This window comes from Chenopodium quinoa, unplaced genomic scaffold (genome assembly GCF_001683475.1).
Source record: "Chenopodium quinoa cultivar QQ74 unplaced genomic scaffold, ASM168347v1, whole genome shotgun sequence".
NCBI classification, from domain to species: Eukaryota; Viridiplantae; Streptophyta; class Magnoliopsida; order Caryophyllales; family Amaranthaceae; genus Chenopodium; species Chenopodium quinoa.
The window spans coordinates 791964-808659 of NW_018744693.1; the positions used below are offsets into that span (position 1 = coordinate 791964).

Here is a 16696-nt window from a genome sequence, read left to right on the forward strand (position 1 = left end):
TACATGAGCTAAGACATGGTAATGCAGTGAAGAACCTCATAATCTGATGTGTACCATACTACCATATACATACAAAGACTTGACTTGTAGCAATGCCGAGTTAAAACAGAGGCATTATCGATCTGAAATGAAACAGAATCTTTTTAGAATGATAGCAGGCCGTGAATCAGCAGCATTCATTGCTCTTCGGATTCATCATAAACAAATACAAGGTTAGGGATATTACAAATGGTTAGAACTTAACCTAGTTGAAACCTTTGGGTAAGATACACTGTAACTATATATTACAAAAAAAAAAATTACAACAGACACCTACAGAGCAACTATGATTATCATTAATTCTTAACCTGCTTGATTTCTGGCGAGCCAAATCCATTGGAATTTGGGATGTTGACGTCTTCAGGTAACTGGGGTACTTTTATTGTTTCGTCACCGCTAGGTGCACATACATCAGGAAGACACTGATTGTTATCATTGTCTTCTGAAGTGCGGAGTTGATGTTGGATATAATCCTGGATAGCCAAATTATCATCAAATGGTATTGCGCCTGTAAGAGTTTTAAATGCAAATTCCAGGCATGGATCTGACCACAAGGGCGGTGGAAAGCAGTATTCAGATTGAGGCCGTCCAATTTCTTTCTCAACGCTGGCCAGTTTCTCTTCAACGATTGGTCGCTCACTAGAGGTGTTCTCAACCTTGCTCCCTTGTAAAGAAACCGGTGGATGCTCAAATGATTGCTGTATCTTAGCTGAAGACACTTCAACTTTCATACTTTCAGAGAAGCCTGGTGGAGCCTCCTCCAGCTGCAGATCACTGAGATCAACCAGAAGGGTTTCTTTTGCTAATATATTCCTGTCAATCTGGTTTGATGCTTCTTCATGAACAGCTGCAAGCACACTTTCTGAATCAACATTAAGTGGATAATGATTTTGTTCTTCAGATGTGAAGTCATCAATCTTAATCAATGTTTCTTCTTCAGTTGTAAGCAGAGTTTCTGAATTAACATCCATTGTACAATGCTTTTCTTCTTGAGATGGCAAGTCATCAATTGTGTTTGTTGGTTCCCCGTGTGTTGTGAGTATACTAACTGCATTAGCCACAACTGTCTGATGCTCTTCTTCTTCAGATACAAGCACATTTTGCTTATCAACATTATGGCACTTCTCCTGTAGCCCATCTGGGACCGATTCCAAACTAGGGATGGGTTTAGTTCTGGAGGGCTTTCTGCTTGTGGCCCGAAGAGTATGCTCAATGGGTATTGAGTGGAATACTACTTTAGCTTCAACACCAGCAAGTCGCTTGGAGGATCGGGAAGGCGCACTCACCAATTTCCTGGCACTTGTTTTCCTTTTGCTGGTTGAAGCTTTCCCATTACTACAGTCTTGAACAGCAAGAGGTATTTGGTTCTCCTCTGGCAATAAGTCCCTTGGAGCAGGAGACTCACTCTTTTCAAGAGTTGAAACTTCTGAACCATCATCTTGGACTTCTGATGGGGCATGTTTGGTCACACTTACAGATTCTTTGGTTCCAGAAAGCTTTTCCATTGATGGTTTGGCCACCAACTCTTGGGATTTGCTGGGTGATATGGGTGACAATTTACTCTGCTTAAGACTAGAAGCTCTAGCAGTGGCAGGTTTGCCTCTGGAGGATAACCTTCTGCTTTTCCTGCCTTCAACTTTTTTATCGCCTGAATCTTCAGGAAGTTCTTGGATACTGTTGCTACTTGATTCACCGGGAAAGAGCATATTTCTGGTCCTCCTCTTTGGTGTTTCTTCAAGCTCACTTGATGTCTGATAATAGCAACCCCAAAAAAAATCGAGATGTCAGAACAATGAAAATTTGAAAACCCATACAAAACAGATCAGAACATAAAGCTCTCAGATAAACATTATTACTCGGCCTATTTATTTGTCAAGCTTCCATTTCTGAACAGCCTAAAATATTAGTCATGATTCAAAAAACAACACAGAAAAACATTTAGAATGTCACAGATCTAAATGATGATAAGGTCAAAGTGAAAGAAAAGGTGGAGACATCCTATTTGAGTAATTCAACATTTGCTTATTATTCTTCATTCCTTTAATTTAAATAGTAGTAGAAACAGGAAGTATCCACAAAAGTAGCCAGCATATATACAAAATAACCAGAATGACTAATAGTCTGTTTCCAGTGAAGGTGAAACATTCAACATACATTATCATCAGATATTAATGAGCTCAAAAGTGGCTTATTAAGCTGACAAAGCTGGGGTATCTTTCCCCATAAGTTTCGTTACCACCAAGTCTTGTGAAGTGGGGGCATTAGAAATTTACAAGGGAAAAAAGATGTTTGGGGTGGAACATTGAAATGTAAGAGCTTATGAAGAAGCTAGCCTCTGTAATGAACATAACATCAAGCTAACATCTTATCCTGCTAAATGAACCAATGCAAGCAAACTCAGACCATCCATGATCCTCATCCCGGATGTGCCTCCATCATGTATGAATCTACAGTCACTCATCTCAGTCTCCTATTTCATATGTGAATTTCCAGTTACTCATCAAGTCATCATCCTTGGTTTTAAAAAGTGCGCCTCGCTCCCAGGCTCTGGGAAATGGGCTTTAGCCTCCTGCGCCTCAAAGCGCCTTTGGTAAGGCACGCCTTTGCACCTCAAGGAAAATAACTAAGATTTAAGTTATAAATTGAAAAGTGATGGACATTTTTTCAAATTCAGACTATCTTAGCTTTACATATATCATTTATATAAATCTTAGCTTTACATATATCATTTATATAATTTATTATGTATCTTTTTAATTGGTATTAAGTACAATCAAAGTATAATATAGTTTGAAATAAATATATAAATACATGCGCCTTGCATACAAAAGGCGCGCGCCTTGCGCCTCGCGCCTAGGCTGCCAAGACCATTTGCGCCTTGGTGCGCCTTGCGCCTTTTAAACTAAGTCATTATCTCAGTATTAACTAATTTCTGCAGGAAAAGTCAAGTGACGTATGCCAATTTTTGCATTTAAGTGGGATAATTTCAAAAAATCCAAAACAGATGCTATAACTGTTATCATCTAGCTTTTGGTAATCTCTATTATATACTCATTTGTTTAAGTTTTGTAACTGCAGAAGGATTTATACTTATCTCCAGTGCCCTATTTTTTTTTTTTTAAAGAAAAAAAAAATCTGACAAGGTCTGTTATTAAGACTCACAACATACATATATCTAAAAAGTGCATGGCCAATCATCACTAGCTAAAAAACGCACAATGCATATAAATCTTGTTCTATTGCTCTCCACTAATTGGTGAAACTAGTGGGCATTAATTTATATCAGAATAATATTGGTGTATGTGTCAGGAGGAGAGGTGGAATGGGTATAATGAGAATGAAAGATGTTGGATGCATTGTAAATTTTACAATATCAAAACAAGGACAAAGGGCTCTGAGAGAAACTTCATTGATAATGTAATAAACATGCGTAAGAGCCAAATCAATAACTTACCACTTATGTTAAAACTAGTTTCTCTGTTTCAAAAAAAAAAAAAAAAAAAACCGTTTCTCTCGTAATAAATTCAAACAGGTAGAGTTAATACAAGATCAGTAAAAATACTTTCAAAAGTTTAGTAAGATTCCAAAATGTTCAGATTAGCAGAAATGGAAAATAAATAAATAAATATATAGATAAATAAAATAACTGGGATGAGAAAAATTGCTAAATATGATCTTTCAGAGAACAGACTTCTTAGTGGAGGTGGTTGTGTGTTAGAGAGAAAGCATTTACATGTATGTATGTGTATTCTGGTTCTAAACCTTTTTCCATGATCTGCGCAGGTAATGGACAGTGAGCTTCAAGTGATGATTTCAAAACAGCAAATCTCAGTACAAATGCATAACATTACTGACAGTGCCATCAAGTATGACACAAAAATATCCAAGTCAGATGCAAGTGACACACAACATGAAGAAACAACTATCATATGGACATCGGCAACCTCATACTCCTAATTCCTTAATAACAAATGAGCCACGCATTCAAGAACCTTTCTTTTTGGGGGGGAGGGAGAGGAGGTAAAAGTATAAAGGACAGCAAATTTATTTAAAACAGCAGAAAGGAAGTTGCAGTAATATCGACAATATCAGAGGAGACTTACAGATGTCTTTCCATTTGCAGAATCTTCTCCAACACCGCTTCCAGTTTTCCTCTGATATGCATGCCTGCTAATCTCTCCAGTCTCCACATAACGTAAAACTTCTAACTTGGAGCGGAAGACCAGTCTACTGGCAGGATCATATAAGAACTGCAACAATTTCAATACAAACATTCATTAGAAATTTACAGTTCACAAGAAACATAATTTGAATAACATGTGTTATGAATAATGAGTTGAATAAGGATGGTATATATCACGTTGATTTATACATCCCCAGGCAAATGCCTTTGAAGTCAAAAGGGAATCTATTTACCGGATCTCTCCTGACTACTTTATTTCCAAGCATCTTGATTCTCGTTTCCTTTATCCATCCAGACGGCAAATCTTCATCCACAGTTCTCTCTGTTACTACCTATAAATTTATCCAAGAACACAGCTATGGAATAGTTAAAAAATGCTCACAAACCATAACAGTTGCAGGCAGATGCCCCAAAATAAATGCAAGCAAGGCAAACCTTCAGATTTCCTGAAGAAAGACTCTTCCGAACACGTGTTTTTGAAATCTGCGACACCTTTGGCTCCAAATTGGATTTGCGAGCACTTACTGGATCAACTGACCTCTACAAAGATAATGCATTTATGTAAGTACATCTGAGGCAAAGCATAGTTGAATGTTTCTTAGCACACAGAGTACAAAAGGCGCTTTTTAAAGATTTAAATATGCATACATTACTCCATAATAACCGTGATTTCAAAGCAAAAATTCGACATTTTTAAAAAAACAGCTATATCCTTTGAAGAGCCACATAAAACCTAAGAGGCTCTGGAGAGTTGTTTATGGGGAGAAAAGAAGATATATAGCACGTTTTCTGGCAGATACACACATTTTCAATCCAAATTCCTAATCAAATTTATGGTACTACAGAACACGTGGAACCCAAAGTCCTACACAATAATAAAGCTACAATATAGTATACCACAACAAATTCAAATAACATTGCAAGACTGAAACATGGGAGAAAGAATTTATATAGCAAGTTGCCCTGCAACTTTCATACATTTCTTAATTTTTTTTTATTCAAGGTCCTTAAAATTTTTTTTTACATAGGGAATGCATGCAATGACAGTTATTTGGATTGTAACACAATAATAAAGCTGCAATACGTCATAATACGCAATATCAAATGAAACAAACCTTGTTGGAAGAGTGCCTGCTCCTTTTTTTGTCCTTCTGTTTAGATGTTCCACCAATGCATTGTTTACTTTTAAGATATCGCAATACCTCCGGCTTTGAATAAAATGTTGATCCAGTTGAAGGGTCAATATAACACTGTAAAGAGCTTTAAAGGTCAATAAGTTTCCCGTGACTTAAAAGATGAAAAGCTAACCAAAACTATATCAGTCCTCTTCTAGTTTTCTTGATTTACATATCACTAATAAGTAACTCAGCATCAAACAACCCCTTCAAGCAAGAGCCAGGCAAAGAGTAAAAGGTCTGTATTTAATTTTATTACAGGTGTGGAAACCTCTCAACAAGTAGTCATCAATATAGGTATAAGAACCTGTTAGATACTGATGAAGGGTGTCTCCATCGACTTTCCACACTTGATAGTTTTAAGAGGCAAGATGCAGAAAAGTGACGAGTAATAAAGTTGAAAGTTCAAAAAAAGCCACATAGCTTCATCACTTTAGAATCTTAAATAATAGGTACAGTACTTATATACATATGGAAGATTTGTTAATTTTAAAAGAGAGGAAGAAAAAGGTTTTGTAAAACTGAAGAGGACACACTTCCAACATAGCAGGTAGTTTCAGCTGCACAGCCATAGAAGCATCAACATAAGAGCATGAGAATACAATTCTAAATTCTTTCATATCCAACATACGAATAATCATTGCATATCATAGGATATCTTATCATAGGATTCCTATACATGCATTAAGTTTCCAGAATCCAGAACACAAATTTTCTGAAGACAAATCTATAAATCACTGCTAATTAACAAAAGAAACAAACTTTAGATTCAGCTTCTATAATAACAAGTATAGTACCTTATACTCGGTTCCTTCTCTGACACCACTCTTCCGGATTCTCCTTACTAAGTCCCAACCGGTGGGTAACCAGTCGAAATCATTTTCTTCAACACGCTAAACATATGACATCAATCAATTAAACACAGTGCAAAGGCAAAAACACACATGAAACTGATGATTATGAAACTCACCTGCATTTGTAACTCTCCAGATTTCTTATTAGCGTGCTGAATAACAGGCTGAGGCTTTTCATTGCTGACGCATCCATCTCTAATGTATCGAAGCAAAGACGGTTTTGAATAGAACTTTTGACGAGTCTTTGAATTAATGAAGTACTGTATTTCAGACAACATGACTAACCTTAGCAAAGTGTAATAGGTCAACATTTACAGATACACAATATATATAACTATGAAATCAGAAACTTTTGTGTCTTTGATTTGAATTACTAATATTCCTCCTGCATACTTGATTGCAGTGACATGCTTCACAATAAAAATAATTAATGCAAAGTTATTGTGTCTTTTACAGCCTTAATGGAAAGAGAACTGCCTACAGTGAATTTGAGAACTTAGATTGAATGACAAATAATAAGTATACGAGTAAACATACATATATTTCAAAAAATGTCCTGCGTCTTTTCACTCAGAGGAAAAGAAACAATAGATAAGCAAAGGAGATATGCTCACTGGAAAACTTCTAACTATACTGGCCCTAGTTTATCATACTTTTTATTAACAGATTGAATAGCTCATATATCAAAGAGATACAAGTATAAAACAAATATGAAATTTTGGTACTCTGTAACATGTTTTGGCAATTAGAAACCACATAAAAAGACAATTGTGCAAACTATTTACATATGAATACTAGATTTTTCACATTGAATCACTAAACAAGTGGAAATTAGTAATTTTCACAAACTTGGTTTTAAAATTAACCTAATATACTTCTTACTCACATGTTTTTCCCTCTCCTTTTTATCCTATTACCACTCTTTTAAACCCCTTGTTAATTTTATTTGTATACTCTTTCTGTTTCTCATTTTACAAGCTTGTTTTCCCAACTTTTATTCAATTCAAGGACTCCATGTTTCTTAACAAGCACCCATGAACGGTTCAAAACATCAATTTCCATGATTTCTACCATTGACCCATTCCAACATTTCCTCTTCCAACCTCAAGACTTCCAAACAGCTCTAAACGATACGAACACGGTACCACCACTTAGCCAGCAAGTGGCTAGCAAAAACCTCAAATCTCTCTCTACAAAGACAGCTGATGTCCATTTACAGCCCGGATTACTCTTATTCAACCTTACGACCCGACCGCCGCACTATCCTCCAAAATTATATCATTGAAACCGTGAACTGAACTAGCTCAAATTCATTCTAAGCTTCCAAACAATCAAATACTTGATTGAATTTCTTCATATAGCTCTATAAACTATAGATCATGTAGTTAAGATGCAAAAATCATAAAACAGATTAACAAAGTCAGTCATAGCTAAATTCTGATACCTTGCATGTAAATCAAATCTCAACAACTTCCTCAAAATCATCAAATACTTGATTTCAAATATCAATCAGTCAATCAAAAAACACCAAAAAAGGGGGAAAACAACCCTAAATAATAACAAATCAAAAACCCTAATTGAACAAAGAAAAAACAAATTAAAAGAATTATAAAAACAAACCTTAACCTTGCGGCCATTTTTGGACTTGACAACGACCTTCCAACCAGGAGGAGGCCAGTCGGATTTGTTCTTCGACACCATTGAAAGATCTTCAAGCTGATTTCTCTCTCCTACTGTAATTGATTTTTGATTTTGTGTTTTTTTTTTCTGGGTTTGTGAGACTGTTTGAGTAAGAGGAGAGAGAAAAACTAAATAAACAAAAACAGGGGAAATTTGGGAATTCACAGTAGAAAAATCGGAGTATGTAAAAATAAATACTAGTATTATATCAGATTCATATTATTTGCAATGATTAGACATTTTTTCTCTCTACTTTATATTAAATAATTGCAAATACTATCTTAATTACAGATTATGTGTAAAAATTTGACATAAATAAAGAGGGAAAATGTCTTATTATCTGTAACGGATGTACTCTGTAGTAATATAAAATAGATGTAGTAAGATATAGGGAGTACAAACTACAATGTAGTTGTGGATAAAGTGGAGGAGGTCAATAAAAGACAGCAAAATTGTCCACGTGTACTTGGGATTTACCTGCCCTTTTTCGAGCATCAACTTTGTTTACCTTAGTGTACTTGTTATTTGTTAAGAGTATTTTCTTTGCTTTGTGGATCTATGCATAGATTTGGCAACTTTGAATTGCCATTTCTCAGCTTTCTTTCCGCTTTCTCCAGAGTCAAGAGCTACACACTGGTTGGGTCATTTAAAACTACTCCCTCCGTTTTTAAATAATTGTTTCACTTTTTTTTTCCGCCTGCTTTTAAATACTTGCTCCACTTTTCTTTTTCGGTCGTTTTTAAATATTTGCTCCATTTCTTTTTTTTTTGAAAGCTTTTAAAATATTTAATTCATTTCTCATACTTAGTGCATCCAACATAATACTCTCTCTCCTCTTATTCTTCCAAAACTTTTGCTTTTTACTACTATTTTTTATTTTCTCAACTACCTCATTACCTCTATATTTTAGGAGAAATGGAGCAAGTATTTAAAAACGGAGGGAGTACATGTCTTTGTTGGTTGTGTTTAAAATTTCATGTTGTGTCAAGTTGGGCTTGTGATAACATTTTTATAAACGGGGTTCAAATTTGATGTATTACCGTGTCGTGTTAGCACCTCTCCTTTTGATATAATTGACTAAGACGACTTCTTATGCTCGTACAAAATTTGAAAATAATTTTCATGTTGGCAAGTGGCAACACACGGAAAAGCGGAAAATGGTTTGATTTGGCACGAGTCTCCTGTTGGATTGATTTAAAGTAGTTAGTAATTAGTGCTCCAAAACTAATGGAACATTAGTTGCATATAATTTTCCTAAATATCAGTTTATTAGAACGTTATTCCAAGTACTTGAGTAAGTGGTGTAGTGTTTGTTACCCACTTGTTTATTAGTTCCTACTTTATAGCTTTATTAGTTTTTAGAGTTGTAAGTCTATTTATATGGGCCTAGAGTATCTCTGTTTTTAGTGTGTTAATGTAAACAGATTATTCAAATATTTATCTTTTATCTTTCTCTTTATAGTTTCTACATGGTATCAGAGCTTCAGGTTAGATCCGGGATAAGAAAAAAAGAAAAGAAGGTAAAGAGATGAAGAAAAAAAAAAGAGAAAGAGAGTATTTAAAAAAAAATTGAGTATTGAACCAAGCAACACAGCTTGATTTCATTGTGTGTGAGAAATTAAAAAAAAAATATCGAGTGAAATTTTTTAATTATGCGTGTTTCTGTTTAACCATGGAAGTAATGGTTGGTTTGGTCTAGTGTTGATTGGGTTCCCTTTTAGCCGATGTAATTGGATTTTAGTCCGGTAAAAAAAGAGGGCAAAAAATTATTTTAAGGTAAAGATCATATAATCTTTACAAGTGTGAAAGTCGTAATCAACGCAGAGACGATTTTCAAGACAATACCAATTAAAAATTTTTGGTATGATGCAAAGGTGACATGGTCAATTGAAGGACAATGTCAATGAGAGTTTATGGAGAGATGTGCTCCATTAAATGTAAAGTTGGTGATAATGTGCATCAACAAGATCGAATAGTTGATGAGAAGTAGTGCATCAACAAAAATGTCGATGTTTGGTTGTGCGGAGAGAAGTGCTCCGAGTGTGTAGGTGATGAGATGTGCATCACAAATTAAAACGTCTAGCAAGATGTTATGAAATTTGAAGAGGAAGATTAGCTCTTCCAAAGTCGAGTGTGCGGTTAAGTGTTCTTGTTGAGATCAAAATATGTCAAATTTAAGTTGAAGTCAATTGGCAATATGGAATATTAAGTTTAGTCGAGTGTATGAGACTTTGAATCAAGGGGAATGTTGGATTGATTCAAAGTAGTTAGTAATTAGTGCTCCAAAACTAGTGGAACGTTAGTTGCATATAATTTTCCTAAATATCTGTTTATTAGAACGTTATTCCAAGTACTTGAGTTAGTGGTGTAGTGTTTGTTACCCACGTGTTTATTAGTTCCTACTTTATAGCTTTATTAGTTTTTAGAGTTGTAAGTCTATTTATATGGGCCTAGAGTATCTCCGTTTTTAGTGTGTTAATGTAAATATTTATCTCTTATCTCTCTCTTTATAGTTTCTACATCTCCTACAAGCCCAACACAACATTAGTGGCACAACAATGGGTCATGAGTTGTATATGGACATCATTTTCAAAATTTGATTAGAGATCAAGCGTTGATTAGCCCATTTATATCTAAGTAACTTATAAAAATTGTAAATCAGTTAAGAGAGCTCACTAGTACAATATGATTCGACATTTGTGTTGGATCCGTACATACTACAAGGCTCCATATTGACCATATCTAAAAGATCAACCTAAGTGGATGAATCTAGCGTATGACAACTTTTAAAACATAATTAGTATGAACATTTGGGATGAGCATGATGCATCATCCTACATGACTCAACCTATGATCAACTCTATTACTTATTAATCTTATTAATCATTTCGTCAAAACAAATTCACCAATTTATACAACCCTCTCCTTCAAATTCAAATTTGAATAGGTCAAGCCTAAATCTACATTATAAACTCGGGTTTGATCCTAAATTCCTAATCAAATCCGACCTAGATCCGATTAATGGCCATCCTACTCCCAAACGTACGATGTAAGAGATTTTTTTTCCTTTATATTAAAAGATGACCAAAATGCTAAACATGAGGAGGATTAATAAGGCGCCAAAGCTATGGCAGTTTACAGTCCACTCGTTAATCTTCAAGCTCACAACCTCCATTGTTACTCCTCCTTCGCTCTTGCAATGCCATGTCTCTCCCTTCCATATTTCTCTCTCAACTCTTACTGTCAGTTACATTCTCTCTCCTCATCTTTTTTCCTGCAATTTTTTTCTTTAATTTGTATTAATAATCTATCATAATCTAAAATTTCTGTCAATTTATTAAAAATATAAAATTGATCATAAAATTCTACATTTGATAATACTTGGCCAACAATTGAATTTGAAACTATTAATTGAGAATTATTATTGTGTAAAAATATTAGGGTTGATGTTAAAATTGATTCCAATTTCAGCTCTTGAAATGAAGTGTTGGGGTGGAAGAAGAAAAAGCGGTGTTTGTTTGGCTTCTTCATCACAGAATTCAAGTAATGATGTTGTACGAAAAAGGTGGGTTTGTTTCCCTAATTCTTAGCTTGTCATCTTAGTTTAAAATTTCAAGAAAAGTTGTTCAATTTAGTGATTGCATGGTAAACTGGATTATTTTCTAGTTTAAATTGCTATGTATTGAATTATTGATGCAATGTAAATAATTTCTGATAAATATAGTAATTCTCCTAGAAATAAATATATACAGGACAAATTAGTTTTAGTAAATTAGATTTTCCCTTGTTTGGATTGTAACTAAAATTTCATATTTATTCCGTTTTGTGTAAAAGAGTGAGCAAGCATAGTAGCATTGGTAGAATTTGATGACCTGATCTGGATTTGATTAGAGGAAATGAGGGAGAATAAAAGAGGAAATCAGTAGAGGAAAGGAGGTAAAAGAATGAGATGTGAAGGGACCGAGAGAAAGAAGGGTGAGTTCTTGGAAAAAATCGCGGCTTTCTTTTATTTAAATTGTAGGAAAACATTTTTCACTCTTCGGATAAGGAATTTTTACTGAATTTCCGATCGCTGTGTAAGGAAATTTTAGAAATCATTTTCTCCAAGATCACTCCCTGTCCAACCAAATGTACCTTGCCTTAAATCTTTTCAAGTGTATTCAATTTTTAAAAGATTAAAGGCAACTCAAGTTAAAGTCTTGCATGCTATGACTTTCATTAAATTGGAGATGTTGAAATTGCTTCCATTCTTCCATTTTGTCATCATGTCTTGCAACTCACTCAATTCAATAATGGGTTGATCTATCAAGGCATATAGCGAAGGCAAAGTATAGACTATGTAGTCTGCTTTGTGAAAGTCAGTCCAGATCGAAAAGCATGTTAGAAAAATCATGATCAACCTGATATGGAAAATGTAAATGAGGTTATTGACAAAAAAGATTTGTCGAATTCATAGGTCATTTTATTTGGCAAAAATATAGTGAGATTAGGGGCTAGAAAAAAGCTATAAGAAATCAACCTTTTCTTCAGCTGTGTTGGCTGAACCAATGAGTAGTGTGCTTCTGGTTTGCGAACCTTGGTCCGTAAGAGATATTTTTTCCAATTTATGGACTTTGTGTCTCCATTTTTGTATTGCAGGAAAGTTGTGGAACATTTATGTTTACTGAGAGCAAAAGAAGAATTATCTGATGAGCAAGAGAAAGATATGTTGGACAACCTTTATACGTCTCAGTATCATATGGCTGGCATAGTGGCAATATCTCTAGGTAAATAAACATTTAAACATTATAGGGACTACATGCTTACAGGTTTGTGCTTTGTTTCAGAATTAACTATCCTTATGGTTGATTTTTTTTTTTTTTTTTAATAATAAAAATTGGGTCTGCTTTATTGTACTGCCCTCATCTTTTGCTCTCTATGTTTTTTTCTTGCTTTTTGTCCAGTTTCATTTTATCACTATTTCTCTCTTCCAATTTTTGTGGACGGTTCCTTATGATGATTCATGACAGTTGTACCCCAAATATCTTAAAACTAAGCCTTTGTTGTATTTGCTTTAGTGTACACAATCATTTTTTAAAAATTTATCATCAATTTTTTTAGCCTTCTGGTTTTTTTTGAATCCCAAGTCCCAACTGATGAATTGGGACTGTGATCAGTTGCTTCTATTTCCTTGTTCCTGCTCTGCCAAAGTATATGAAGCATTCCTATGAGGAAATCAGTACATTCTGATAGACCAGCTTATAGCATATTAAGTTTTGTTTTCTAGCTTGTTTGAAGCTTACAACTTGCCTCTACATCTTCTTATTTACTCCCCAAGAAACAGTATTCTACCTAGACAAATCATCAATCTCATTTTATATGGTTGATAGATAAACGTAAAACATATCATAGTTGGTTTATGCTAGTTGTATGACTTCTGGAAGTTTTACTATTGATTCCTGTAGGACGGACCTCAGATCAGAATTCTGAAAATTATAGCCATGGTGTATTCATGCGTTTCCAGAGGAAGGAAGACCTTGCAAAATTTTATGAGAATCCTTTGTATTTGCGTGTTCTCAAGGAGCATGTTACACCTTTCTGTCATGTATGCGCTGCAATGTAAATTTCAAAGCTTATTTATTCCAACTTACCTTAACTTTATTTTAGCTGTCCTTTTACTTCTGGTTAGATTTACTGAGGTATTTACTGCTACTTAAAAGTTATTGTTACATTTTTACAGGATTTGCTATATGTTGATTTTGAAGCTGAAGTAGAAGATGATATCCTGGCCATTTTTCGGAAAGGAGAGGTTGGAATTTAGTGTCGCCTACAATTAGTTGTCTATATAAGTAATGCACTAGTTTGAAATACTGGTCTCTGATGTTAATTCCCTTCTTTATATTTTGATAATTGAAGTTGTTTAGATTGACTATTGTGGCTTAGAAGGATACATAAAGCCAACTCTGATTCTACAATCTTATGTGATTGATAGTCTTTATGGCTATTTGAGTTTGGCAAAATCTTTTATGCTACTGTAGGGGGACTTGTTGCAATTTCTAGGGGAATAACTTTTTGATGTATCAAAATAAACTAGTGCATAGTCATATGACTCATGCAGGTCGTATCAATAGAAGGATCGTTAAGATGAAAGAGGAAACGTGAAGGAGAAGGAGAAAAATCACTTCATAGTAGGTGATGAAATAGGATAGAGAAATAAAAAATGAACAACTACTAATGATCATTACTCCTCTTTAACTTTTTTTCAAAAAAAATAGGATATATTAGTAGAAATGACATTACCTTGGTCCTTGGGTTTTTTTTTATTATTTTATTTTATTATTATTTTTTTAATAGACTAGGCAAATCTGAGTCTGTAACATTCTCTCCTAAGACTTGCTCTTATCTTCAAGATGGTCACTAAACTGACTTATATCGTCCTGGGTAACAGGAGTTTAATTCCGGAGTGGAGTTTGTGATTCTGATTAAGTTTCATGAGAGTGCCTTAGATGGACCAGCAGAAGATGTGTTGACTTCTCTTGCAAACTTGGCCTTTGAATTTCCCTCCTTGATCGTCCAGTCTACTCAAGGTATACTTTAAACCTAATGCATTCCTCTGAGGGAACATGGAATCTTTTTCTGGAATCCAATATACCGAAGATTTTCAACAGGAAATGCTTCCTTGATACCAGATATAGACTCTCTCTTTTACAAACTCACAAACATATATGGTAATTTTTTATGTGCTTGCTTACCTTTCAGCTTTTTTTCTCAGGTAGTAATTTTAATTCTGAAAGCAAGGACTACACTCATGCAATAGTGATACGATTCCGCTCTGGTGAGTTTTCTCCACGGGTTATGTTATTCTGAATTATTAATGTTGGAGCTGACTTTTGATGTTATTTTGCAGTTGAAGCTCAGAGGATCTTTATGGAGAGTTCAGAGTATAAACATGTAAGACTATTTATCAATAATCAATATTGTTTAGTATGCAAATATCTGACTGGTGGAATGTAGTCTTCCAAGTTGATCTCTGTGGAACTCTTTGTGTTAATCAGTTTGTAAGATGGCTTCCTCCATTCTAGTGAAGTGAAAGCCAGACACTTTCAGAAGATCAATTTTTCATGAATATGTTCTGTTTTGTTTGAATTCTTTCTTGCTAACCTTAGGATTCCCTTATAATCTTATTCATGGCCAAATGGACCTACTCTATGATGATTTACGTGATGGTTTTAATTTTCTAAAAATAGTAGTAAAAAAAAGTGAAAATTAGCTAAGCATGATACTAGAATTAAGCAGATATTATGACTTTCAGTATTTTCTTCTACTTCTACATTAAACTTTGTTCAACAATGACAGGTTATTATAGTACAGTGCAGTAACTTATCACCATTTTTTTTTTGTTGCAAACTATGGATTAGCAGTTGTGGGAATCAAAATTGCTGCCAATCAGCCAGAATACTCTTTCTTTCCATTTTCTCGTGGACCCAGTTGGCACTGAACTCATGTAGGGCAGCTGAAAGTGCATTCTGATTATAGATGAAGGCATACTAATTCTGGTAATGGCAACTTCATATATCTGATCAGTTATCAATATATTCACTTGAAACCAGTTCTTTTATTTATTTTTCTCTAGTGTTCATGGCTTCAGGCGGTTCTCCATAGCCCACATCTTGACACTTTCACTTGTGTCTTTTCAGTATGATTCGAAGATTTGAAAAAATATTTTCCTCATTCTGATGTGTCTCTCTGGCCTACGTAAGCTGGAAATCTTATCTTTTGCTTAAATGACTACTGACTTATTATCTGGAGCTTCATATTCGTGATTGGTTGGCTCTGAATAGCTACGTGTTGAATTTTTGCAGGTTTTTTCTTCATTAGAGTGATGATGTTTAACCTACTTCATTGCCGAATTTGGAAAGATACCCGGTGAATAATAGTTAAGTACATTCTAATCAGTCTCTTTTGAAGTTTCGTAATTGGAAAAAAGGGAATATGAAATAAGTTGCTGTCTTTGGTGGGTATAATACACAGGAATTAGGCTTTTTAAACTGGGGTCCTAGTCCTGTTACACTATTTGATTAAATGGCTATCTTTTCAGTCACAATCTGGTTTACTGTTTGTTTGAAACTAGGAAAAGAATTTAATTGTAAGCTTACGGAGTATAACGCAGTGATTTCCATTCATAAAAAATACTCAGCCTTAGACAATTAGATCTTAGCGACTTTTCTTTTATTCCCTCTTTTTACCTTTTTTTAGTTATCTTTATTGAGTATAATAGTATATGACTAATTCAATGTGCAAACTTTGATTACATCCATTTATAGTTTAATACTATATCTTTTACTTTTGAAAATTTTGTAAATTGAGCCTACATATATTTACATGTACCAATAAATGAAAAGAAACCATTTATGTCGTAAAGATGTCTATATCACTGAGTCATCCTTTTATTTTTCTGCTAATATGCTTGACCCTGCAACTAGAGGTTAGACAGTAACGCTTCTACTGACTATGGTACGTAGTTGAACTTGTGACTTTGAGGTCAAGTCTTACTCCCCTCGGGCTCTTGGAAGAGGGATCTCCAGTTTCCTATTCCCCAGAACCCCCCCCCCCCCCCGCATCTCCCACCCCCACTCAAAACCGTAGACCAAAACCGGTGTGAGGATTCCCCACATACGGTCCAGAACCAGGCCGTTTTTAAAGTAATATAGTAATGCTTCAACGGTTCTGCCAACTATGTTATTGAATGCAGGAAATGTTGGTATACTAAAAGGCGGCCCCTCTCC

General features: G+C 34.7%; 2 protein-coding genes across 4 annotated transcripts; one reads left to right on the forward strand and one right to left on the reverse strand.

Annotated features, from left to right (window-relative positions):
• Nucleotides 1-22: 22 nt before the first annotated feature.
• LOC110702459 (methyl-CpG-binding domain-containing protein 13-like) lies at nt 23-8171 on the reverse strand. 2 transcript variants are annotated; one of them, XM_021880167.1, is made up of 8 exons: nt 7878-8171; nt 6368-6511; nt 6195-6290; nt 5338-5472; nt 4658-4762; nt 4456-4554; nt 4143-4289; nt 23-1790 (listed from the first exon to the last, which is right to left on the reverse strand). In XM_021880167.1, the coding sequence occupies exons 1-8, from the start codon at nt 7950-7952 to the stop codon at nt 336-338; spliced, it is 2256 nt and encodes a 751-aa protein (XP_021735859.1). In that variant the 5' UTR covers nt 7953-8171; the 3' UTR covers nt 23-335. The 2 variants fall into 2 exon arrangements, with proteins under 2 accessions (XP_021735859.1, XP_021735858.1); XM_021880166.1 differs by having other exon boundaries at nt 7872-8168.
• A 2762-nt stretch (nt 8172-10933) lies between these two features.
• LOC110702460 (stress-response A/B barrel domain-containing protein UP3-like) lies at nt 10934-16010 on the forward strand. 2 transcript variants are annotated; one of them, XM_021880168.1, is made up of 11 exons: nt 10934-11173; nt 11403-11496; nt 12570-12697; nt 13376-13515; nt 13651-13719; nt 14359-14497; nt 14683-14745; nt 14818-14861; nt 15329-15466; nt 15608-15665; nt 15773-16010. In XM_021880168.1, the coding sequence occupies exons 1-9, from the start codon at nt 11059-11061 to the stop codon at nt 15416-15418; spliced, it is 882 nt and encodes a 293-aa protein (XP_021735860.1). In that variant the 5' UTR covers nt 10934-11058; the 3' UTR covers nt 15419-15466; nt 15608-15665; nt 15773-16010. The 2 variants fall into 2 exon arrangements, with proteins under 2 accessions (XP_021735860.1, XP_021735861.1); XM_021880169.1 differs by having other exon boundaries at nt 10938-11173; nt 15332-15466.
• Nucleotides 16011-16696: the final 686 nt, after the last annotated feature.